This window comes from Anser cygnoides, chromosome 3 (assembly GCF_040182565.1).
Source record: "Anser cygnoides isolate HZ-2024a breed goose chromosome 3, Taihu_goose_T2T_genome, whole genome shotgun sequence".
Lineage (NCBI taxonomy): Eukaryota > Metazoa > Chordata > Aves > Anseriformes > Anatidae > Anser > Anser cygnoides.
In genome coordinates, this window is record NC_089875.1 from 42,185,858 (window position 1) to 42,211,967 (window position 26,110).

The 26,110-nt window shown below is 36.9% G+C and overlaps 1 protein-coding gene across 4 annotated transcripts in view; it reads left to right on the plus strand.

The window, feature by feature from the left end:
- Positions 1–24,251, plus strand: part of LYST (lysosomal trafficking regulator) — an 82,857-nt gene extending 58,606 nt beyond the window's left edge. For all 4 annotated transcript variants that reach the window (XM_066994025.1, XM_066994024.1, XM_048047907.2 and 1 more), the window contains exons 31-53: positions 349–555; positions 1,864–2,040; positions 2,518–2,594; positions 3,478–3,666; positions 4,393–4,538; positions 4,614–4,710; positions 5,357–5,418; positions 5,816–5,871; positions 6,917–7,069; positions 7,403–7,647; positions 8,317–8,383; positions 9,637–9,793; positions 10,192–10,332; positions 10,693–10,910; positions 12,322–12,552; positions 13,663–13,852; positions 14,747–14,883; positions 15,685–15,783; positions 18,338–18,477; positions 18,754–18,851; positions 20,449–20,605; positions 20,817–20,888; positions 22,169–24,251. In XM_066994025.1, the coding sequence (XP_066850126.1) occupies positions 349–555; positions 1,864–2,040; positions 2,518–2,594; positions 3,478–3,666; positions 4,393–4,538; positions 4,614–4,710; positions 5,357–5,418; positions 5,816–5,871; positions 6,917–7,069; positions 7,403–7,647; positions 8,317–8,383; positions 9,637–9,793; positions 10,192–10,332; positions 10,693–10,910; positions 12,322–12,552; positions 13,663–13,852; positions 14,747–14,883; positions 15,685–15,783; positions 18,338–18,477; positions 18,754–18,851; positions 20,449–20,605; positions 20,817–20,888; positions 22,169–22,307 (3,255 nt within the window). In that variant the 3' untranslated portion in view covers positions 22,308–24,251. The remainder of the gene's footprint in view (positions 1–348; positions 556–1,863; positions 2,041–2,517; positions 2,595–3,477; positions 3,667–4,392; positions 4,539–4,613; positions 4,711–5,356; positions 5,419–5,815; positions 5,872–6,916; positions 7,070–7,402; positions 7,648–8,316; positions 8,384–9,636; positions 9,794–10,191; positions 10,333–10,692; positions 10,911–12,321; positions 12,553–13,662; positions 13,853–14,746; positions 14,884–15,684; positions 15,784–18,337; positions 18,478–18,753; positions 18,852–20,448; positions 20,606–20,816; positions 20,889–22,168) is intronic.
- Positions 24,252–26,110: the final 1,859 nt, after the last annotated feature.

The window sequence follows — 26,110 nt, forward strand, 5'->3', positions numbered from 1 at the left end:
TTCTGTTATGATGTTAATCTTCTAGATTGTTGTATAGTCTTTCTAACTGAGCATCCAGTTTAGCTAGGAGCTGCATTGCTGATATTGGCAGATCAAGGGAAAATAATTATCGTATTAGAAAAGGAAATCCTTTTATTTTTAGTAGAGTGCTTTCTAATAAATAAGAATTCAGTAAAATAAGTTTAAACACCGTTTTTGGTGGAGAAGTCATTTACTGCTTTTACATTGCTTTTACCAGTAAGTTTGTTTTGCAATGTAAAGAAATCTGGTAAAAGGAAGCCCTATCTCACTGAGAAGACTTAAAAAAAAAAAAAAAAAAAAAAAAAAAAATAATGTCCCTTCACTTAGGGTACCAGCAGAATGAATGCACCCAAGCAGCAGTGGAAGAGAATCCTCTTGTCATGTAAGGACACTTTCCGTACACAACTTGGGAGGCTTCTTGTGCACATCTTGTCTCCAGCAAGACCACTACAAGAAAGAAGGCAGGCTTTGGAGTTGCTCCATGAAGTGAACCATCAAGAGATTATGCGTGACTGTCTTAGCCCAACTTTGCAAGTAAGCCCAAGAGTGTTTGAGAAAAGCCTGTGGAACTTGGGTTTGCATTTCTGGTTTAAATTGTACAGTTATCTAGAACCGTGTGGCTGAAGTTGTTCACTGCTATTTTAGTGACACATGGCATAATGACAGTCACATCACATAAAATGCCTGCATGCATCTCTGCAATTACTATATTGTCCTGAAGGTAGATAGCTTCGTAAGAGGCAAAGGGTGATTATTGCTGATTATGGGATATGTTAACTGTGTAGTGCATCAAACATCACATCTCCTGTGCAATGCCGAAACAAAAGGTGATGCTAGTTTTAACATGAAGGATTTGACTGAAGATGCCTGAAGTTGATATGCCCTGAAAAAGTAGAATAATGAGGGATTATCCTTGCCTTGGAACTCTAACTGTAGACTTTCTGAAACTTGTAAGAACTGATTGCCACTATAGTTTAAGAGGACAGCAGTCATCAATCAAAGCGCTGCTGTTCTTTAAGCAAAGCACTATTTTTCTTTAGCCTTTACTCTTAAAGTGCAATTATGTACTCTGTGTTATTGTAACTCAAATAGCTGAACAGCTTGTCGCTGCATTTCTGGGTTTATCAGGAAAAAACATTTTTGATTATGCCCCATAACAGATTGTGTGTGTACTGCAAGTTTGAGAGAAAGCATTTTTTATGAGTTGTAATTGGACAGGAGCATTTCCGTTTGAGATCTTTAGGGAGCTGCAAGCATGAGATAAATGAAATAAGATGTGCCACAGTTTGAGTCTCTATATGATAAGGAGAGAAAGTACTTACTGAATGAACCTATGATACTTACTTATTATCATATGAACATTATTGAATTAAATCAACACTTTGACCAGTAGTAGTTCATATGCTAACAGTGGCTTCTGGTGTGTCCATGTGGAGTGTGTTTATTGCCTCTGTCTGCTTAACTTCATTATTTGTCTATTCAAATTTGGCTAATCAAACAAGGTAAAATTAGGAGCCACTGCCACCTATTTCCTGAAGCGTAGACGAGATTGCAAGAGTATTTGAAAAAGCAACTTATCTCTCATGTAAGCCATTTAAAAAGTCACAAGATGCTGGGGGGGAACTATAATGTGGAGGATTAAATTCAGCATGTTCTTTCCAGTTCTATAACAGTTTGTCTTTGGACATCAAAGCTTTAAATTACAAGAAAACGTAGAAGAAACCTGTCCAGGCTTACCAGAAAAGCGAATATAGTTGGAGGAAGAAAAAAGTTCAGTGTTGTATTTTACAATTAAGAATGACCATACCTCTGCTCTCGCCCTCCCTTCTTTTTGTCTTTTAGCATGGACCTAAATTAGTGCTATATTTATGTGAGTTAATGCACAATCACAATGATGAAATGACCAAAGAACAACAACTAGCAGCAGGAGACTTTGTGAATACTTTAAAATGTTGTGGCTATAAATGCATTCCTCTGAGCACACGACCCAAACCAGATCTAATAAAAGCTTTGAAAGAGGTTTGTGAATAAAAAACTTTACTTCAAAAACTAGTTATACTTAAGACAACTATCTATTTATTATACGGGGATGGAGTTTTAATGAAGACAGTGGTTTTGTTTGCTTTGAGCATGGCTTACGTTTGTTGACATTGTCTGAGTTATGAATATTTCTGTAACATGCTCACACTTCACAGCAAGCTCATTTTTTTGATACTTGGTTAAGCATATTACTTAAAGCAAAAGTGAGAGCTCACAATAAGTTACTAGTACTTCCTTGCCTGGAGAAAAATGATTTTCTGGTTTTCTGCAAAAAATAAATTTAGATGTAGTTTTATATTAAAATGACAGCTAAAGTGAAGACTTGGTTTTAAATGGTGGGAAGGTATCAGGACAATGATTTTTCTACCAGTCTTCCTTTTTTCAAATGGGCATATACTTTAGCATCTGCTTCCTTTTTTTCTGAGCTTGGAGAAATAACATAAAACTTCTGTTCAGGATCAGAAGAAGTATGAGATGGAAGAAGGTGTGAACAAAGCTGCCTGGGAGAAAACAATGGCTAATAATCGACAAAAGTAAGTGGTTTCTTGAAGGGGCTGCAAGAGCTTCCTTAGAATGCTGTCTGCTTGGCAACACCATTGCCGTTACCTCTGTGATTATTAAATGTGTGGGATTTTTGAAATTAACGTGGATAGGAGCTTTCAGCTATATTACTATTATATAAACAGCTTGATTGTGGGTATATTCATTTGGGTAGGTTGTATAATCTTAAGAGTATGTACTTTTTTGCATATTTGGAATTTCACCCCCAGTTTTACAGCCATTGTATGTGTCCAATCAGCTTGCCTCTTGCTGTGATCTTCTAAACATAACTTCCTTGCAACTAACCCTCATCTTCAGTGAATACAATATAATATTCAGCAAGTATCTGTGAATTATTTTTATGAGCTCTGCAGGCTGGTGCTTGATGTAACACAAATTGAAATAGCTTGTAGTAGACCAAGAGGTTCTTTCCAGGTACATTCCAGGCCATACCATAAAGTCAGCTGAGATGTACACACAGTGTGCTTTAATGAAGGCAACTGTAGCTGTCTGTAAAGGTCAACTTAGTCAAGTCTGTCCAGATAAGCAACAAGACTTCACGATGTTAAATAACTTAAGAAATATGAGCAGTAGTAAATTACTGTTCTAAAGGGTTTTATTGTAATGAAAGCACACAATATTAATGTGTATAAATTGATCTTCCAATTGTTTTTTCTTGTCTTTGGTTGCAATCATCTTCTTTTTGTTAAGGCTAAGAAGCAGCATGAATATAGGCCGTGTTGCTCTGTAGCTGCTGTAACAAGAACTACAGATATCCAGTGCCAAACAGATTGCATTTTATATGGATTTCTTGCTGTTTTGCCTTCCCTTCTCAGTGTGATTTGACATTTTAAAACATGATTCCTTTTCCCTCAGTCTCTTTCAACGTCTGGATACAAAATCTAAAGACATTTCCAAAATAGCTGGAGACATCACACAAGCTGTCTCTCTATCACAAGGAATGGAAAGGAAGAAAGTTATCCAGCACATCAGGGGGATGTATAAGGCAGAGCTCAGTGCCAGCAGACATTGGCAGGAACTTGTTCAGCAGCTTACACATGACCGGTAAGTTGTTCTCTCATCTGAGAGAGGGGGAGATGCTTACTGCCCGATGTGCACTTCATACTACTTAAAAGTGCTTGGTATGTAGACGACGTTAGCAAAAGTAAATCATTGTAATTTATTCATCTCGTTAAAGGTCTGTAAAATACTCTTGATTTTCCTTCATGTTTTTTTTAGGGTGGGTAGCCAAGCAGTATTTTTGTTACTGAGACGGTTTTGTTTTCTTGTCAGTCACATTTTTGCTGTGTTAAATAGAATGAAGAATATTATGAAGTTTTTAATATTTTACATTATACTGAGAAAGAAACAAAATATTTTTCATGTCATTCCCTCTAGTATCCAGCTACTGTGTTCTCTAATCTTCATAGAGCAAGATGTTAACTCTTGACAAGAAATTAAACAACGGTGCTGTTACCACTGCTGAACTGAATTTTCTAATAGCTGAGTTTTCAGAATAATACTGCATTGGACACATCATATTGCTATTTTCATCAGAATTAGTAACTCTAAGTGCAGTCTTACAGTAGTAGTTCATAATGAGCAAGTCAGTGTCATAGCCCATGAAAATAAATATTCCGTCTTAATTTTGTTGCAGAAAATCTATCCAGTGCTACTACCATGGAACTTCTGTCTCTGCCATTTAAACAAAAACGGAATGAATAACAATATATACTGCCTCTACTTCTAGGCTCTATATATATCTTGATTTTTCATATCTTGATTTTTCAGAGCACTCTGGTATGACCCAGTCTATTACCCAACTTCTTGGCAACTGGATCCAACAGAGGGCCCAAACAGAGAGAGGCGCCGCTTGCAGAGGTGCTACTTAACTATTCCAAATAAATACCTTCTTCCAGACAGACAGAAGCAGGAAGGTAATTATAACCTCTCATAAGAGTAGATCTGAATAATAATGAATACTAGTGTCTTATTAGTTGTTTTTTTAATAGGCATGATAAAACCTCCCTTATCTTACCTATTTGAAGACAAAACACATTCTTCTCATTCTTCAACTGTTAAGGACAAAGCTGCAAGTGAACATATAAGGTAATTTTTGATAAGACTTACCTCCCTTTTTCACTTTTTCCTACCCCAAATAAGTCCTCGCTTTGTCTCACCTTACTCAATTCTCTTAATGTTTGTTGAGAGACTATTGTCAAATTGAAGGTGTTTTCTTGCTACATGCACAAGGGATCAGAGCTACCAATATATAGGTTTTCTGACACTTAAAAGTCTCCATGATGTCAAAAATCACTAAAAGCATATAGTGTCTGGTGTAATAAAGGGATAAGGGTATTCTGTGGGACAGTCTGATGGGATTTCTTTACTTATTTGTTGCTTATATATTCAGGACAGGCAGTGCAACTAGATCTCAAAGTTCTTTCCATCAGTGTTCAAAAGCAAATCGTTCTTTCATCTTCCTTGCTTTTATGATTGTTATACAACTCTATAGTTGTGTTAATTTACTACCCATTGCAGGGTCTAATCCTACCTAAAATGACTGCGGAGAACATACAATGCAATAAATTAAATACAGATACAGTTGCGTGCAAGTCTAGAGTTGAGGTTCCGTTTTCTTTACCTCCTTGGGATTTGAACCTTTTGGGTCATAGTCCTTCAGTTGTAGCCTTTGAGGCTGTTAGTTTTAGGTACACGCCAAAAGTAAGCAATACTACTCTTGGAATTCTTTCAGAGTTAATCGAAGATGCATCAGTGTAGCACCTTCTAGAGAGACTGCTGGTGAACTGTTGCTAGGTAAGTAGAACTCCCGGTTCTCATAAATATCCATGTCTACGATTTCTGCTGTGTGTGTGTACTTGGCTGAATTTTTAAAGAACATTTTTGTTCTTGAATATGTTATGAGGAATGTTACTGCTAAGTAACCAAACTGTTGATTGACTTGTCATGTATAATATATTTTATAGATCAGTTTTGGCATTTGCATGAGTGGTGTTTGGATTGTAGTTAGTTTTAAAGTTGCATGGTACTTGCCAAAAGTTGTGGAATAAGCTCCATGTCAGCCAAGTACTGTCTTGTCCAGGTACTGTTCTTAGTTTTCTTAACACCTAGATGCTAAATGTTTGTATGAATTAAGGTGCGGTATACAAATGGTAATATCATGATACCTTTTTGCAACTATTTCTTCCTGCAGGGAAATGTGGCATGTATTTTGTTGAGGACAATGCTTCAGACACGATTGAACATACTGTAAGTATTAGAGCACGCTGTCCATACTTAACTTTTCCAAACTGTGACAGTGACTAGCTTTCGTCTACTGTCACTGAGATTGCTGAGTGCTAGAGTTATGTGTCTATGGACAAGACCAGTGAAACTGATTAGTTTGGGTTCAGTGTTCCTGTTGTGCCTGGCTGCGGTGTCAGTGATAGTAGCAGAAAACAGGGAAGAGGAAATCCAGCAACTTGGGGCTGGGGAGGAAATTGTGGATTGGGAGTCTTTTGCAACTTCTGTCCATTACGCTAAATGTACAGAACTTGCTCTAGCCTGCATCTGAAATAACTTAATGGAAGCTGGATCACTGTGATGTATAGAGACTACCAAATGTATGAATTGTGCTGTATTCTTACACCGTCTGTTACCTGAATACAGTATCTGTTACCTGAATTTTTCATTACATAGGATGTTCTAATCTTGATCCCCCTCCCCCTTATCCTATATAAGAAAAAAATGTTTTATGCAGGAAATAGAAGCTGACTTTATCTTTCTGATATACAAAGGCTCTGATGTATTACCTAATTCAACTTTGTATGTCCAACAGGCATTTAAGAAAATTATTGAGCTAGGGGTTATGCTACTGAAAGTCCTACAGTATTTTCAGGGAGCTCCTCCTTGCATTCACTAAACACAACTCCTGTGGTTTAAGATGCTACCAGCTGTTTTGCTGTTTTACTGCTTTGTTCTTTGTAGAACTGGCAGAACTGGGATTCATGGCAAAGCTTTGCTCACTCTGGCTGTCCAATATGTTAGTTTAGGTGCTAGTGAAAGTATATTTGGTCTGGAGTGCTGGATAGGGTACTGATGTGGCTGTGAGAAGTATACGTGATTGCCTTGAGGAGAGGGGAGGATGGGAAAAATCTATGAAAAAAGTCACAAGAATGTCTTAAAGCATCACAGCAAAATTTTCCAAGTTTGCTTTATGATATGCTCTATGGTTATAAACTGGTCTCACTGAAGAAAAGTTGCTTGTTTGGAAAACCTACTTTTTAGGTTAACTTTTCAATTGCATCTTCCTCAGAGTTTTCATGGAGAAACTGAACCAGCATCATTTTCTTGGACCTATGAGGAAATTAAGGAAGTTCATAAGCGCTGGTGGCAGCTAAGAGACAATGCTGTGGAAATATTTCTAACAAATGGCAGAACTTTACTCTTGGCTTTTGATAATACAAAGGTAACGTGGCACCAATGCATAATAATACATCAAAGAATTTTGCCGTGCCTTCATAACATGTTCATGTATTAGTTTTTAAGGAGATCTGTTGCATGAACTAATAATAAATTCTGCTTAATATCTTTGGAAAAAACTCTGCTTAGCTATGCTTCTAGACAGACAAAATCATGGTGTAAAACACATCTTTGTATTAAGATGTTAAAGAAATCTTAGTAATGCTAAACATTACTCTGTTATAATAGATCTCTGGGAATTTGTGAGAAACTTACTAAGCTTTGTTTTTTTTGAAGCTTTTAAAACTATATGATTAAATCTATGGTATTTTTCTTCTAGGTCCGTGATGATGTGTACCACAACATCTTAACTAACAATTTGCCTAATCTTTTGGAGTATGGAAACATTACTGCTTTGACCCACCTGTGGTGCACAGGACAGATTACTAACTTTGAGTACCTGACTCATTTAAACAAACATGCGGGACGTTCCTTCAATGATCTCATGCAATATCCAGTATTTCCCTTTATACTTTCTGACTACACCAATGAAACACTGGACCTAAATGATCCATCAGTATATAGGTAATATGAAATGTTTGGAACTGGTTATTTCCAAATACTCAAACTGACTATTCAGTGTAGCTATTTAACTTCATTGTATTAAGTCTTGCATATACATGAATGCAACTGTTCAAGGATATTTAAATAAAATACCTAGTGGTGTGAGTATATATTCACAGGATGTCATAGATTGGACTTACCTACTGTTGTAAAGTGATAATGATAGTTCATTGATTTTAAATAAAAGCCATATGTTTAAATTTATGACTAAAGACTACCAGGCCAAATAGCAAAAAATCAAACAGAAGAAAATAATACCATAAAAAATTGGCCAATTACAAAATAATATTGCCTTAACTGTAAATAGATCCATATGAATTGTCCCACCATAATAAATTCCTGTTAAGCTGCTTTTGACATTCATGCACAAAGTCTTTGCTTTTAAATGCTTCTGATTTGACAGAGGTACTTTGAGTGCACTTGCTAGCCTGTTAGTATGCTATGGGCAGCCTGTGAAGTTTGCCTTCATAGCACTAACTGGAAGTGTCCGTTTTATTTTCTGAACTCTTATAAAATGCTGTTTTGCTTGTCCTTTGTGTGATTTTTTCCATATTCGTAATGATGCATTAAATGGTGTGAATCAAAGATCATTTATAAAATGACAAGATATGGGTGCTACTTCTGTTACAGAAATCTGGTCAAACCAATAGCTGTGCAGTCCAAAGAAAAAGAGGATCGTTACGTAGATACTTACAAGGTAACTAAGATACCTGCTTTTTGTCTTTCCTATGTATAAATACGGAGGCTTTTAAAAATATGTAACGATAAGAGGACACACAGTATTTTGTTTATGGAATTGTCATCTCCAGTGTGTTATCTTTCCTCAGATTTTTTTTTTTGTTTGGAACCTGTGATTGTTCCTGTACCTGATGTCATAAATCAATTTATTCTTTCCATGTGGTACTGCTTAGGAGGTTAAATTAGTATGGTCTTACACCTGAACATACATATTTAAAGATCTCTAAAGATCAGGAAGATGTATTATTGCTTTTTCACTGACATGGTTTCAATTAAACTTGTGGCTAATGTTTTTGTTAGATAACTGAAAAACTATTTTCCCTCAAGTACTCCACTATTTTAACTTGGACTGTTAAGATTATTATGCTCTTTAGAGTTTTTTGTTTTTCTGCCTTTTTAAGGGTGTAGGAAATAAACTGCTGGGGCTGGAAAGCATTTGTATCTGAACCTTAAAACTTATGTCTTTTGAAATGGTCTATGATATTATTTACATGGGAAAAAAAAACAGTATTTGCAATATTGAAAAGACTGTACAATTTCTCTGTAGTGTTATAAAAGGGAAAAAAATGCAAAAGTAATAACAGACAGCAAGTCAGTTAAACTAACTCGAGACTTTGATCCCTAGCTGTATTGTAAAAGTGGTCACATGTCTCTGGACACAGTCTATTTGATTCTAAAGCACTTGTAAATGTATTGTTCCTCTAAAAGTTCGTGTTATTCCTAAACAAAGTAGGCAAGATTTTACTTTTGTTACTAGAATGCAGGGAATAGGATTGTCCCTTATTTTTCTAGTGTTAGCACAGCATTTTCATGGCTTCTGTAAAGTGCCAAACTGCCTGTCTTTTCTATAAGTTAAGAGTCCAGTTAAATACCTGCAAAATGGAGTTGAACTGCGAATAAAATTTACAAGGTTTTTCTTAGAAGACAGTGACTTACTTTGAATGGGCATTCAGAACAATTGCTGGAATACTATTTGAATGGTAGGTGGTAAAACTGAATGGTTACTTCAGAAAAGTTGTTTACTGTAGTAGGTGTTGATGGTGGAAGTCTTCTATAAAAAAGTGATGGTGTTGGGCATATCTCAGGTTTTTGAGGAGCTGAAGTGTTGAAATACTAAGTGATCTCAGCAATTAGACTTGATGATAAAAGCAAGCTGTCTGTGTTGAAGTTTAAGTAGGAGGTTTCTGATATTTTTCCCCACTACTTTTCTAGTACTTGGAAGAAGAGTACCGTAAAGGAGCACGGGAGGATGATCCAATGCCCCCTGTCCAACCATATCACTATGGATCTCATTATTCCAACAGTGGAACTGTGCTTCATTTCCTAGTGAGGCTGCCGCCTTTTACTAAGATGTTTTTAGCATATCAAGGTAAGATTACTTTTTGCTTTCACTTGTCTTTCGCATCTGAATCTTGTCTCAGCAACCCAGGAAATCTGTATGTAACTCTTGTTTAGCATAGTATCAATTCCAAATAGCTGAGATCACTAAAATTAAATCTGATGTGCTTACACAATAGACCTATTCTGAAATTATCAAGCTAGAGGATAGAGCTGTATATCATATTTATTTATACTTTAGCTCAGCTTTTTATTCTAAACATATACCATATTTGACTTCCAGTCCTTGTTTTACACTTAGTAATCAAGGTGGACAAATTCTAAATGTTCTCAGCTAATTCCAGAGCAGTAAACTTCTTGAAGTTGTGGATGTGCAGGTGTTTTTATGTCCATCGTTGATGTTAAAATTTGGTTTGGATTTCCTTACAGATCAAAGTTTTGACATCCCAGACAGAACTTTTCACTCTACCAATACAACGTGGCGCCTCTCTTCTTATGAATCGATGACTGATGTAAAGGAACTTATCCCAGAATTTTTCTACCTTCCAGACTTTCTAGTTAACAGAGAAGGTATACTATGAGGATACCAAAAATATATACCCGAAACAGCCAGAGGGTTGAGTCTGGGTTGAAACTGAGAACACTCATATCCCATGATTGAATATGCTAAGTAGTAGATATGTGGGAGAAATCTGGCATGAATTTATAGGTTATGCTACAAAAGCTGTTATGTAGGGAAATTTCTTAAACTCTTTCCAAGCTGCAAAGGAGTGTTTCCCATTTATCTGATTGAATGTGTGTGAGGGGATTGAGTAAGGGTGCTGCTTGGCTGATTAGCAATAACTGTGCTTAATAGTTAGCCTTCATAAAAACCCTCCTTTGAACTCACTATAAACTAAAATGTTGGAACATTTACTCCCATGCTTCTAGGTTTTGATTTTGGAGTACGTCAAAATGGTGACAGAGTTAACCATGTTAATCTTCCACCTTGGGCTCGTAATGACCCTCGTCTGTTCATCTTGATCCATCGTCAGGCTCTGGAGTCTGATCATGTTTCCCAGACAATCTGTCACTGGATTGACTTGGTGTTTGGTTATAAACAAAAAGGCAAAGCCTCTGTTCAGGCCATTAATGTCTTTCATCCTGCAGTAAGTATTTATTATCAAGCTGCATGTTTGTTCATTGTACTTAGTAACTTAATGGGGGAAAAGTTCAGTCTAACTTGCGTGGAGAACGTCCAGCATGGAGCAAGTTCACTTGCTTACAAAATGTTAAAGAATAAGAAAAGGCTTTAAGCAGAACTGAGAAGATCCCAGGAACTAGTGTGTGAATTTATCTTTCTTGCCTAGAGATGGGTATAAGGAATGATCAGGTACGGGGTTTACACCTTACACCTTCTCAAAAGTTAGTTGTTTGCCGTGGTATACAGGCTTGGTGTTTGTAGCTGTTTGTAGGGTCTAATTCCTTCTCATAGAAAAGAAGCCTTAAATTTAGGCAGACTCTGCTGCAGGTTCTGGTAAGATTAAAATAGTTCATTTTCTCTTGTGCTCAGTATTTGTATTCTTCCCTTTTATTTATATATATATATAAAAACAAGATTTATATATATATAATAGACTATATATATATAAAATCTTTTTTTTGCCTAATAAGCATTTCTCTTCCAGTAAGTTAAATTTCAGAAGAGTCAAATAAGTCTTCATTAACATGAAGTCTTCCAGAGTGTCATCACTGACTTACTATGACACTGACATCTCAGATTTAAATATATATATTTTTTAAGCTTCAGTCATTAGCTTCAATCATTACTATCACAAGGCTTGGTCAGCCCAGCAGTCCTGGTTTCAAGTGGATATGCGCTTTCTATGTGTTCCATAGTTGTTGGAGGAGCTAACAGCAGTCATGTTTGGTAGTGGTGGCTTTTACTTTCTAAGTACCCATCCAAATGCTTTGCTTCCCTTTCCTTTCTTGTGCTTAAGTACTGATTTAGTTATTTTCTGCAACTTAAAACATTAAACTTGTGTAAATGCATTCACTTTTTTCAAATGAGCAGTGAAGGCATTTGTCAGTGCAACTGATGAAAAGGATGTGGTACTCAATTAGAGACATGGTTAATTATGAAGAAAGAAAAGTAGAGAAGAATTCCCACTTCTCTGGAATATAGAGATTCTTCCTCCCTCCCATTTCAAACCAGAGCTTTAATAAATTAATTGTAAAGACGTACACAAAGCTTTTTTGTTTATCATCAGCAACTCTTCAGCTTTCACACAGATTAGTAAAGGTCTGCTAAGAAAACCTTTGACTGAAATTAATTGTGGAATACATGTAGGAAAAGCTCAGATGATAAGTCTCAAGGTGGTAGTTATCTGCAGTAAAGAAGAGCTGAAAAGGTTGCTGTTCTCGGGCTCCTTATTCAGGATAGCCATTATGGGATGGATTCCAGTCCAGCTGAAGAACTGATGGGTCCAACTCTTAAATTTGCATGTGTGTTTAGAAATCTTTCGCAAAGAAATATTGGACAAGCTCATTCTCACCCCTCCTTTCATTTCTCCTATCTAGACCTATTTTGGGATGGATGTTTCTGCTGTTGAGGATCCTGTTCAGAGAAGAGCTCTTGAAACGATGATAAAAACGTATGGGCAAACGCCTCGCCAGCTATTCCATACAGCACATGTTAGCAGACCTGGATCCAGGCTCATCATGGAAGGAGAGCTTCCTGCTGCCATGGGGTTACTCGTGCAGTTTGCTTTCAGAGAGACCAGAGAGCACACCAAAGAAATAATATATCCAGTATGTCATTTTGTTTGCAAAATGGTTCAGTTAACATTCATATACTGTAATTGTTGTACCCTTAATATTTAAAGTTGAGTAATGGAGAATAGATACTCTTTCACCTTCAGAATAATATTACTGGAATTGCATCCATTTAATTCTCCAGACCCTTCCCTCATCCCTTCCTACTACCACTGGCAAGGCTTGCGCTTCATAGAGGCACGACTCAGCATACAATTCATCCTCACCAGAGAGGGGCTAGACTGGCATATATGAGTTTTGTCCCTCCTTGTGTAGTATACCAAAATAAATGTGGTTCTTGCTTTCTTCCTTCTATACCTCCTTTATCCCAGCATCCAGTTATCTCACGTAATAACTCACTGCACACTTAAGTTCTTCTCTGGGAATTATGCAGGGTATATTACCACAGACAAGGCGTTCCAGAGGTACCTCTGCTTCTAACAACTGTCAACAGAATAATACTTTATCTGAAGTATCTATAATTTGCCTGGTCTAAGGTTTTACGAGGCCTTATTTTTTAACTTATCAGTGCTTTTTATCATATCCTCAATAACCTTTTTTGTCCTTCAGTTTCTATGATTTTTTTACATTTAATTTAGACTTGCATGTACATTTGCACTTAGATGTAGCAATCCTCTTGTTCTGTTGATCAAGATACCTGATGGCCTTTGGTACCAAAAAGATCAGGTGCCCACCAGATTGTTCTTATTACTAAACACTTCAGTGACTGTTCCTTAAACTGCAAGTTACTGCCCATGTTTGCATTGTAAAGATAATATAGAAAATGAATGAAATGATATTACGAATCCATGAAAATATTTTTCACTGTTTTATGTCATAAAGTAAGATAGACCTGAATTTAAGTTGGTTATAGAAAATGGGTATTAGTTTTATGCCTTCAACAAATTCTGGATTCTATATGCAAACCTAGAGTAGGTAAATGCTTACTGTGCTGCTTTGTCCTCTACTTTTTCACGTCGTGTAGGACAGGCGTGTGGTTGTTTATGGGAATGTGATATGAATGATTCTTCTCCCTTCCTAATGAAATATTTTTCTGAATAGTTTTTATGACATTTTTAATTTGAACCATATTTGTGCTTGTTTTAGAGTCCATTGCCATGGATAAAAGGCTTGAAGTGGGGAGAATATGTTGGTTCCCCAAGTGCTCCAGATCCTGTTGTCTGTTTTAGCCAGCCACATGGAGAAAGGTTTGGCTCTCTGCAAGCTTTACCAACTAAAGCTATATGTGGTCTGTCCCGCAAGTTTTGCCTTTTGATGATATATAGCAAGGAGCAAGGTATGGATTTGTGATTATTCTCTACATGCACAACACATGCAAAACAGAACCATAATATCTGTAAATCTAATGCTACTATCCCCCAGTAAATTTTCCACATTTAGTCTTTTGCTGAAGATTGATTTCAATTGATTTATTACATCCAAGAACAGCTTCCACATGTATATCTTTCCTGGCAGATGGATTTCCTTTGTAATTTTCAAAACTACCTATAGGCATCCAGTAATTAAGTTATTTTTCATTAAGGTGACTGAAGCATGAAGCTTTAACTTTAGAACTTACCAGCAGATTCAGTCCAAAATGAACTGAAAAACAGGAAAAGAATATGTGGCAATGGAAGGGATAATTAAAAACAAGTTTTAGAGGTAATGAATGAGGAAAGTTAGCAGTAAAAAGCAGAGGTGAAGGATCTGCTGCTCTCAGGTAAACTTCTTGAAGGGATTCTAATTGATAATGTGTAAACAGGTTCTCATGACTTTTTTCCTTTGTAATGTCCTAGTGAAAGATTTATAAATTCTGTTGAAGGCTTCAGGTGAAAAAAGTAATACTCTTCAAAGAAGTAATAAGTAGTAATTATTTCTCTGTCTGGGAAGTACTGTCAACATCCCTTTTTCTCCATTCCTACTAGATGCAATGCTGCTTCAAAAGCTTTGTTCAGCTTTCTAGCTGTTTTTGGAGAATGCTGAACGTTTACATAGTCTCTGAAAAAAACACTGTATTCATTTGTAGTCTGTCTTCATTTGTAATGTACTAGCAGAAAGCATCTTATTTTGAAATCACTTTCTATATTCTAGCTGGTAATAAAACACAGACCTTATTTTTTATTATTGACTAACAAAGTGATAAACCCTTTGGTTGCATATATGACACAGAATTCTATATGCCTTCCTTCAGGTGTGAGAAGTATGCATAGCACTGATATTCAGTGGTCAGCTATCCTGAGCTGGGGATATGCTGATAACATTTTACGACTGAAAAGCAAGCAGAGTGAACCTCCAGTAAATTTTATCCAGAGTTCACAGTTCCATCAGGTAAAAATCAGTCTCTCGGTCTTCAATTGAATATTACTAGTTTAACTATGCAGTGGCTTGATGTGGCAGTAATTACTCTTGCTTTCATTTTTTGCAAAGCCTATAGCAAGCAAGAATTCTTATTTTGGGGAGATAGCATCCAAGCACAACTTTATGCAGTTGTCCAATGTTTTCATTCTAGTCTGTTGGATTCTCTTTCATTGGCATGGGTCCCTCATTGCTCCAGTGGATATTGTTCCTGGATGTGTTCATGTATTAGGCAAAGATCCCTTCTGAATGCATTTGATTTTTGTAGCTTTTCTCTTCTGTGGATTATTGGTGTGAATTTATGAAAGCTAAATTCTGTACCAAGAACAATTGAAAACAAGGAAAAATTATAGATGCGCCTCACTGGAAGTAGAATTCCACTATAGTTTGATTCCTCTGGGGGAAAAAGAAAAAAAGATTGCCTAAAAGATTGTTGAAGAACTCTGTATAACTTCTGTTTCACTTCAATGTTGTTTGAGACTTTACTGAAAATACTCTGGTCGATGTGGTTGTAGATCTAGAAATCTGCAAAAATTCACTGTGCTCTTTGGCTGTGAACTCAGGGCAATGCAGCATTTTCCGCTTTGTTTCTGGAGTAATAGTAAATATGACGTAAAGCAGATATATCTTTAACTCCTGGATTTCTTCTTTAGCTTAAGTATTTACATGGCTTTTCTTAGGATAACCAATAGAAATCACTTGGACCAAGTGCTATGGCATAATGACAATAGCAGTTCCTGTTCTAATTTTTTTCTGGCTTTTTGTCTTTCCAAGGTAACCAGTTGTGCTTGGGTCCCAGACAGCTGTCAGCTTTTCACAGGTAGTAAGTCTGGTGTCATCACAGCATATATGAACAGATTCACGAGCAATACGGTAAGTTCTGTTGGGCAGAGCTGATATTTAGGGTTTAGCTATTAGCTCTTACAGCCTTTTTTAAACAGGGAAAGTGAGAGAAGGGGAATGTTATATTCAGGACTTTTACTAAAAAGATCAAGTGCTTGGTTAGTATTTATTTTTGAAGGCTCCTCTTTGACATAGTAAAATATTTTTTTCTTCATATTGTGTGGTTTATGTTCTTGTTTTCATGTGTTGCTAGCCTCTAGTTGGCCCTCACCATCTGGTTGTGTAACTGATTTACACAGAGCTTTCAGTTCAGGCTAGGGCTTGGAGTTGAAGCGTTCTGGCACATGGAAAGCTCTCTAAATTTGGGGGTATTTTTTCCTGTGAAAGAGTCAGCCTTTCAAAACCTTAAATGGAACTAGAATGTGCATTACCACAAAGTAAACAACATTTCAAATGCAGGAGGTGTTTACACCAGAGAGTCACCACAATGTATATATTAACTGCTAAGCCTCATCACTTTGTCATATTCCTGAGGGGAAAAGCGGTGTGGAGGGAAGTAATAAGTTACATTCCTCAACGTGCTAGTGGAAGGTGCTGAGATACTAGTAGAAATCTCCTAGATACTATGTGGTTATAAGCATGGTATGAAAATACAAACAGAACTTAAAATTCATCTTTTGATTCAGACTGAGTTTTGGAGCTTGTCTGATTTTCTCTAACAGTAATTTTTACTCGTTTTCATAGTTTTAACAAAGTTTGTAACATTCTTGACAGACATTTTCAGGCATGCCTGTGTGATTATCCATAGCAACAACCCAACTGATTTATCAAATTTAGCTTGATACAGGTATTGGCAAACACGTTTGTATTATTGTACTATAGATGCTCTTGAATTACTACATTAGGCTGGGCTAGGGGGAGGTTTGGTATGATCTGCTCTGCCTACCCAGTCTGCTGCCACTTGCAACAGTGGCAAACAGCAGATGCTTAGACTGGGAAGAACGTGAACATACTGCAATTGCTTCCTTGGCTTTCTTTCAATTTCTGGTGATCTGCAACTCAAGCTTCCTGAGCTCAGCGGCTTTGATTTTAAAAGTTTAAGTAGAACTTGAAGCCTACCAGCTTAAGTCAGTTGGATCTTAAGTCAAGCACCTTAACTGCTCACCACAATAGAAAGCTTGTAATAACTTATACTGGGACTTGTATTCCAGTTCTAAGGAAATTAAAAAAAAAAAAAGTACTAAAATAGAAATTCAGTCTGTTCGCCATCTGACATGCGGAAAAGAAACTCCAGTAGCAGGCTTATGATCAAGTTCTCTGCATTTCCTAGAAACAAGTGATTTTTTTTTGTTTAGCTGCGCAGATGTTGTTTGAGACTCTTTGCTGAATTCCTCAGCATTGTCAGTTTTACATGCCTCAGGCAGGTTGACCTTGATGCCAACTTTGTAGCTCCTGTTGTGGAGTCAGTTACCCAAGTCAGGGCTGCAGGGAATGCAAATGTGCTTCCTAGCATCTGTTCTGTATGCATTTTGTCAGCTGTTCAGTGATAAAGTGAACAGTCTGTTATAACACAGTGCTTGAAACATGACTATTTTGCCCTGATCCATGCATAGGCATAATGTGGGTATCATGTCATTGTCATTGCTGTTGTCAGCATAGGAATCTGAAGAGCCATGTTGTCAGAATCCAAAGCATAGCTCCATGTTGTCATATGCTTTTTTCTTAGTCTTTAAGGTGGTTTAAAAAAAAAAAAAGGAAATACTACTTTGAACGTTATAAAAATGTCTTAAACTGTAGTGACTCTTGCAGCATTACAGCTTAAATTGTCCCCTTTTAGCACAGAAAAACAAATAGTTAAGTGTATTTTTCTTCTGTCTATCGCTACTTTAAAGTTTTTTGTCTGTTTTTGTTTGAGGGTACAGGATAAGTATAGCAGGCCTACAATGTGCTCTGATGTGCAAGGAAACATAGCAGAGAAATGTTCATTTTTACAAAGATTAGAATAATCTCTGTACAGCGGGCTTTCTTACAGCATTAGTATTCTGATTAAGCAGCTCCTTCAGCTAACACCGTTTTCAAGACGTCTGAATTGTTTCATATTACATAATTTGAATAAGTTGTCTTATTTGGTGGTCAACTTGCTGCTTTTGTTTGTTGTTCAGTAGTATTAACTGCAGAGCTAGATTTTCTGTCTTTATTTCAAATTACTGCCTCAATACTGAAATACTGAGGTTGTCATTTCTCTACCATGGAAAAACAGCAGTCTTGCACAAAGCAGACCAGCTGATTTCAAGGTGTTTAGTTGACAGCAGAAGAGTTTCTCTTGAAGTTACTGACTTACGTCAAAATGTTTGCTTAGAGTAGAGCACTGGAAGAAAAAGTTGAATGTTATTGATGCATATGGCATATCATTGTAAAAACATTGGGGGTAATAAATCAATAACAATATTCTAAAGTGATCATGGTAAAAGGGAATCATCTTTGGAAACCCAAGAATTAAACTTGTCCCTAGGGTTTATCCTTTTCAGAAAATAGACATTAAAATCTTAGTTTGATGATTTTGTTTCATCTTGCTCTTTTTCAGCCTTCAGAAATAGAAATGGAGTCACAAGTCCATCTGTATGGTCACACAGCAGAGATAACAAGCTTGTTTGTGTGCAAACCGTACAGTATAATGATAAGCGTCAGCAAAGATGGAACCTGCATTATATGGGATTTGAACAGGTACGAGTATATATGTAACTGGCAACATTTTAAGTACTTGTTTTCCAACGTTTTGATATCTTTACACTTCAATGTTAACTGAGTTTATTTCATGCATATCTTTCATGTGAAGGCCAACTTACTGTTTTTTACATGAAATATGCAGGAATTCTAGAATGAAAATGAAAAATAACATTATGCAGAGTGTTTGTTGAAATGAATGTCTTAAATGTAGAAAAGGTTCTTCAAAAATGATTTAATCTGAACTTTAGGTTTTTTGCTCTCTATTTTTTTTAGGCTGTGCTACGTCCAGAGTCTGTCTGGACACAAGAGTCCTGTGACGGCAGTTTCAGCTAGTGAGACAACTGGTGATATTGCAACAGTTTGTGATTCAGGTATATCTGGCAGTCAAGGCTTCTAACTTGTAGACCAGATTAATCATGAGACTTGCTTTTATATTGGTTGAGTATGTATTAATCATCTGAGGATGCTTTTGGTCAAATAGGAGTGCTTTTCTGTTTTTTTTACATACTAGCATATGAATTTCTCCAGAAATTATTAGGCAGGTGTTAGAGTGAAATGGAGAGTTAGGGAAGCAAACAGCTTGGTCTCTTGATAAGGACTTGAAATTTGAACAGATTTCTGGGAGACCTAAGTTCTGTGAAGTTGCTTTTCATTTTTACAGGCATTTGTTGTTACAGGTACAGATCTTAAGGGGAGTACAGTGCATTGCTGAGTAACAGGATTTTTGTTCATCACTTAATTTAAATGTTTCCATATTGCTAGAAGCAACCAGATTGGCTTTGTTTTAAACGAGCGTATAACAAAGAGGAACAACAGCTATAATAAAGGTGGAGTAGGTATTTGTATTAGGGCTCCTACAGAAGAAAATAATTCTGCCCCTGCCTTACTGCCTAATCTTATTTTAGAGCAGGTTTTTTATATTGTATTTCCCATATAGTGCTGTTCCTGGACTAGGGCATTAAGATCTTTTTGAGTATAATTCAGGGTGCTCAGTGACTCAAAGACTGCCTGTGTGCTGCAACACAAGCAGGGCCAAGTCAGAGACCTCACACTATGTTGATGTCTATAAGAATACCTGTGTGTACTTTATCTGTTAACTTGACGTGGGGGTTGGGTAATAGGTTCCATCGAAATGCCAATTTTCTTCTGTTGATCCAAGAAGTACAGAATATGAAGGAAGAGAGCTTAACTTTGTTAATCCATATTGTTGGAAAATGGTCGTTGACTGAATTCTAATTTTGCTTGAGCCAGTTCCCTTTGTTATGCCTGGAGTAAGATAGGTCTTACATAATGACATATCTTTTAGCCAGCTTTCCTTACTGTAGGTCTCCATAGACTGAATTAAAACTAATGCCGTTCCAAATCTGAAGGGGGAAAAAAGGCAAGATAGCACAGTTTATAGTATTAAAAAATAAGGGGAAATTATTCTGGGGGTTTCAGAAACATTGTGTTTAGGTTTCAGACTGACATGGAGACTTACAACTCATCCATTTCTGTAGCTCTTAAGCCAACTTCTGCTGGAAAATATTGTATTCTTTAATTGGTAAAGGACATGTTTCAATCCCTTTCAAGACAAAGCAGTAGCTGGGTTATCATTACTTATATATATATATATATTATATATATATAACCTATATATATACACACTATATATATATACATACATGTATATCATGCCAGATAACCAGGTAAGCTACTTGCACTTAGTATTTCAAGTATTTTGCTTAAATGCAAGCCAGGGTATGAGAAAGCAGTTTAAAGAAGATAGTATGATTTCCTTTTTAATACATGAACATTGGTCATACAAAATACTACATGAATTCATTTTTAAAGTACAGCATTCCGTAGATACGATGTCTTCTGAATCGTTTTTGCAGTGGCTATAAATACGGCTAAATATTCTGTTGCGTAGACCTAACTCTGGTACAGATTTCTCTCTTAATACTGATGTGCTGTGTTCTCTTACAGTTGGAGGGGGTAGTGATTTGAGACTTTGGACAGTTAACGGTGATCTCGTGGGACACGTACACTGCAGGGAAAGTATTTGCTCTGTTGCTTTCTCTAACCAGCCTGAAGGAGTATCTGTCAATGTGATTGCAGGGGGGCTTGAAAACGGAGTTGTAAGGTAAGCATTTGAAACTTGTTTTAGTCAGTAAAATGCTTTATAACTTAAGTTCGTGGTTCGATAGCATGTAGCCAAACAATCAGTATGATATTTAAAGAAGGTGGACAAGCTGTTGTCCAGTTTATAATATTAGGTAGTTGCTAAACTCATTGTGTTTATCACTGAAATAATTACAGAGATAAATGTGAAGGAAAAATGATTTTTCTTTCAGACTGTGGAGTACATGGGACTTGAAGCCAGTACGGGAAATAACATTTTCCAAGTCAGCCAAACCTATTGTAAGGTAAACAGATTTTAAATATACAGTAAATGGATTTTTTTCTTGGAAAACAAAACCAAGAAAAATAGCCTGCAGTATTGAAAATGGATTTGACATGAAGACAAGAGGTGAACACCCATGTTTAAAAAGAGCCATGCAATCCTACTAATTATTCATGAAAGCAAAATGAGCACAAGTGTACTGTATTTGTAATGACAGTAATAACTAGGTTCTGCTGTTAGCAGATAGAAATTAGCAGGATTCCCTTGAGAGCTGAACAATACTACCCTTCTTATTAAGTTTAATATTTTTCCACAGAATCTGTTCAAAAATCAGGAGATAATATCTTAATGTCAGCAAACTCAAATAGAAGAGTATTTTCTTCCCTCAGAAATAAATGAAAGGACTGCATTTTCCCCTGACCATTTTCTGATACTGGAGGAAAACAGAGAAAGGAGTGAAGGAGACTCAGAAGCGTGGCAGCTGCCATTTTAGAGTGCTTATGTAATTTTGCCTACTAGAGTTCCCTGGAGGGTTTATATAAGCAGAATTATTCTCATGCCAACATGCTTTCAGAACACAGTCAAAGGATGGAATCTTTATCCCTAGAGGTACAGTACCCTGCACAGAGGTCTTGTAGGGTTCTGCCAAAACTTTATCGAGTTCATGTTAGTGTGGTACAAATCACTTTGAAGAATTTTTGTTGTGACCATTACTGAAACATTTAAAATCCAAACTACTAATCACTATTTTCTAGAAATGAAAACCATCTGATAAATAACAGCATGGCAATAACTGCTAAGAAGCATATTTCAGAAAGCTTGTTGGTAGTAAAATTTAAGAGCTATTAACTAACTTAGTTTTCTGCTTACATGTGACAGAAAATGAATGCTCACCCTCATACTCTCTAACATTACCAACGGCATGACTGAAGGGCGTCAGTACCATTATAGCTCAAGGAATGCCCAACTGAACCAAGTCCTGTGCTGTGATTTAATTTTTGCTTTTGTCAGCCAGTAAGTTCAGAGGGTATTGTTCTGTGCTGAAAAGCCTTTCTTTCAGAGATAGAAGGGGCAGCCTACTTCTTCTCATGCTGCAAATAAATGAGTACTAAATTATACGGCACGTTGAAGTGCTGGATGAAGCTGTGGTTCAGCCTGTTTCGTTACAAAGCTGAGCAGCCAGCTATGTGCAAACATTACTGTGTTAATGCATGCACTGGGTCTCTCGTAACTAATTTTTGTCTTCTAGCATTTTGAATAGCCAAATCTGATATAAAAATAGATTTTCCTCTTGTTTTCCAGCCTTACATTTTCCTGTGATGGACATCACTTGTTCACAGCTAACAGTGATGGAAACGTTATAGCTTGGTGTCGCAAGGACCAGCAGCGCCTGAAGTTACCCATGTTCTACTCATTCCTTAGCAGCTATGCAGCTGGGTGATGACTTCTTGCTGCTAACTCGTGTCTCTGATGCACTTTAAATCCAAAATAGATTACAGAATCTTATTTAACTGGATTTTGAAATAGTTTGAATGTCTCTAGAATGTCTCTAGATTTTAAAAAAGAACAGTCTGAGGCGGTTGTAAAATTCTGTGCATGCGCAAACTTGAAGCCTATCAAGGTCACCAGGAGGCTCTAGTTGTATACTCCAATACCAGCAGTGGTGTATAAATGCTCTAATCTACAAGTCAAAATGCTGCAATATAAAATGTAATATTTTTTTAAATCACTTCTTGGAAACAAGTATTTCAAAAATTGAATCAGTAATGTTTATTTCCCTCTGATGCTGTAAAATATCAGCAGTGTGAAGTTCTGTAAATATTTATTAAAATGTCAGCATATGTATATCTGATTAGTTAATGGCGGTGTAGTTAGCTCCGGGATAAGTGACCGAAAACTCAAAAATCCAAGATGATTCAAAATTGCTTTTTTGAGAAGCAAAGAACTTAGTAGGTGCTTTTAGCACCATCTTATGGTATTGTAATGTTGGAAATTTTTGATTTATCTTTCTTTGTAACTTTTGCTGTCTTTTCTGTTCAGATGGCATAAGTCTTTACAACAGACAAAATATTTGTCTTAATGATGGGCAGACACCTCATAGCATCATGAAGCAATAGTTACATTGTGTTTTGTTTTTTTTTTTTCCATGTGGGATTAACTCCCTAAATTTGTAGCACCAAGCTATGTGATTTTGTGGCAGACTGCATATACACTATACACACGCAGCTTATTTTCTGGAGCTCTAAAAAAGGCATTAGAGAAGGCACAGATGTGTTCCTATTCCCGGTGTCATTGAACTTCAATACACTGTGAAATGTATGAATCCAAATGTTTAAATCCATGTCCATGGGCATCAGGTAATTCAGAACAGTTTATACAGATATGCTCTGCAAATATGCTATTTATTCCTAGGTGCTATTTTTGAGAGGAAAACAGCCTCAATTGTTAAAGGCTTAACAAATTTGATTTCTTAGGCCAGATCAAAACCTAACGTTTCAGTTGATGTTTAGGACCTCTAAACCTGACTGACACCATGAATGATGCCTGCTAGTCATGTGAATGGGAAAACATGAGAATGCTACACAAATCTAATGTAGTTCCATTTTTCTTCTGAATAGCTTTGCTTTCTCATCGACATACTCCCCTATTGCCATACAAACTCCTGTCTTATGTTAAAGGTTCACCTGCCTTCCAAATGCTGTATATGAAATTGTCACACTATGGAAAGCATGCACACAAGAAATCTGTACACTTCTTTCTAAAATTCCAAATGGTCTATACAGAAATTCTTGCGACTTCCTGATTTGAACTTTTCAAACCAGAAAATCTTCAAGTCTTGTCGGTCCGTGACAACAAAGGCTGATGTGTAGTTCGATTAAGCAAGGGGCTGTATGAACTGAGTTTTAAACTGCATATATTGTTGTGGCATTGTATGGGATGGCTTTAGTCATGTTTTTTACTGTCTAAATGTTAATGTAAGGTCCAAATGCAGACTGAAAAGCTTCTTGGCTCATGTTGAAGTGATGTGCTTTATTTAAGAGACAAAATACAAATATCGTGGTTTGGGGGTGCTTTCGTGCTCCTTGATTTGGGGTGTTGCTCACAAAGGCTTATTTTTCTAAGGTAGAATTCCACTTGTTACAAATCAATATGCAAAATTGCTGGCCTTGTAAAGAGTGCAATATAATATATTTTTATGTAAAAATCAAAGATTTTTTGGAAGCAAGGAATATTTATTCAGCTTAACATTCTGGAACTATTAAAGTAACATTGCAATAGTATATGTGCATGATGTACTGAAACTTCTGTAAATGTCACATTCCACACTGTCTTTGTATACACTGTCACATTGTTGGGTAATAAACAGATCTTTGTATCAAACTGAGATGGGTAGAACCATGGTTTTGGCGTAGTTTCACCTCTTCTTTCAGGCATCTCTTGATTGCTTTGCTCCAATTTCATTTTTGCTGGTTCTCAGGTCTTTCATCTTTTAAAATACTCAAAGTGGGGAAGTTCTGTTTGTGTGGACTACATTATGTGGCTGCTAAACTAAAGGAGGGGGGCTATGAGAGTGGAAGTGGGAAACCTAAGGTATGTTACTCTGTACAGGTGTGCACGTGTCCCTCCCTCTCCGGGGATGTGAGGCTAAAATTTGATGTCCCTAAACAGACATTTTTTCCATCTTCCCAGCCATCCACTTCTTTTTGAAAACTTAGTTGAGCTGAGGAAAGGTGGAAAAGCAGCAACTCCTCTCTGGATTCATGGAGCAAAGAAAGATCACTACGGGGAGGAAGAGAGTGCTGGTGGAAAGTGAAGAGTGGGATCTCTGGTAGGGTTCTGGCAGAGGGTGCAAAGATACTGCTGTTGGAAGCCAAGGTCTGGGACAGATTCATGTGGCAAGGCCTATCTGAGAGCACACAGGATCTGATTTCTGTGGCGAATCTGGGGATCTCTCTGAAGATGTATAGTGAGAAAGAGAAGGCCAGGCAGTAGCCAGATGTTCACTTGTAGCGGGGAGAGGAGAGCAAGTCTCCAAACCACTACTGGGAAAGGGAACTTTGGGTTCAATCAATATCCAGTGTTTAGAACAAACCCATTACAAACCCATTATAATTAATAGAAGGAATGAAAGAATCAGTAGAAAACTAAGTGAATTGAAACTGAATCAAATGGGATAAAAATGTTTTGGCAAGGGTGTGGAATTCTGTGAGGAGATTAAAAAGTTTCAGTTTGGAGCCTGAAATATCTACTTTAAAGATCTTTGCATTTAAACCCTATCCTTGAAGACAGTTGATTTAAATAAATAAATCTGTTCTGCATACTGAGCAAGAGTCTTTCCTCTCAGGATTTCTTGAGTTACTATTTGATCTACTGTGCATTTTGTGGGAGGGGAAAAAAGCCTCTAGAGAGTGGGGAAGGGAGGGGGGAGGGGAGTGCCCCCTGGTTTTGTAACTAACAAGTTTTGCAAATTCAGTTTACCTTCAAATGAGGGTAGTCCACAACAGTATAGACAAAAGGGTGTAATTCCAGTGCCAAGAAATACCCAGATAAAGTAAGGTGAAACTCTGTAGAATGTAAAACTGGAAATGTTAGCCTTTTTTGTGTGTGTGGAATGAGTCCAAATAGGACTTTCTCCATGCTTTTTGCTTAAAGCTGTACTGGATTTTTTCTCACATATGGAAAAAAGTCACAAGACATATGCTGCTACTCTACAACGATAATGTAAGACAAATAATGTCTTAAAGCTGCTGTTTGCCTTAAGAGCATTACTCTGCATTAGTTGAGCTTGCAGAGGTACTGACAGCATTTTCTTTGACATGATATTCAGTTAAAACTGCTGACAAATGACCTCTGTGCTAGTAAGATGCAGAGTTACTTGCTGTTTGCTGCACTGGGTGAGGTCAGAAAGCCACTGGTTTTACATCTGGGTTTCCGTAATAGGCTGCGCTGGGTGTTTCACAATTCAGGTGGGTCGCTCTTGAAAGAGGATTAAGTATGTGACTGCTCTGATTACAATCTTCCACTTTGTTGGGCTACCTGGTAGAAAGTCAAACAAAAGCATGAGCTTGCTCCCTATTTCCAGCTTGCAAGCCACCTTTAAAGAAAAATTCAAAGATCTTAAGTCTCCAACACAATTGAATAATGTCTGCATTACCGTCATTAGAGGCTAGTTGCGTAGACTAGCAGGCACCAGGCACAAAAAATGTGCTTCAAGGCAACTGTTTTCCCCCTTAACTTTTAGAT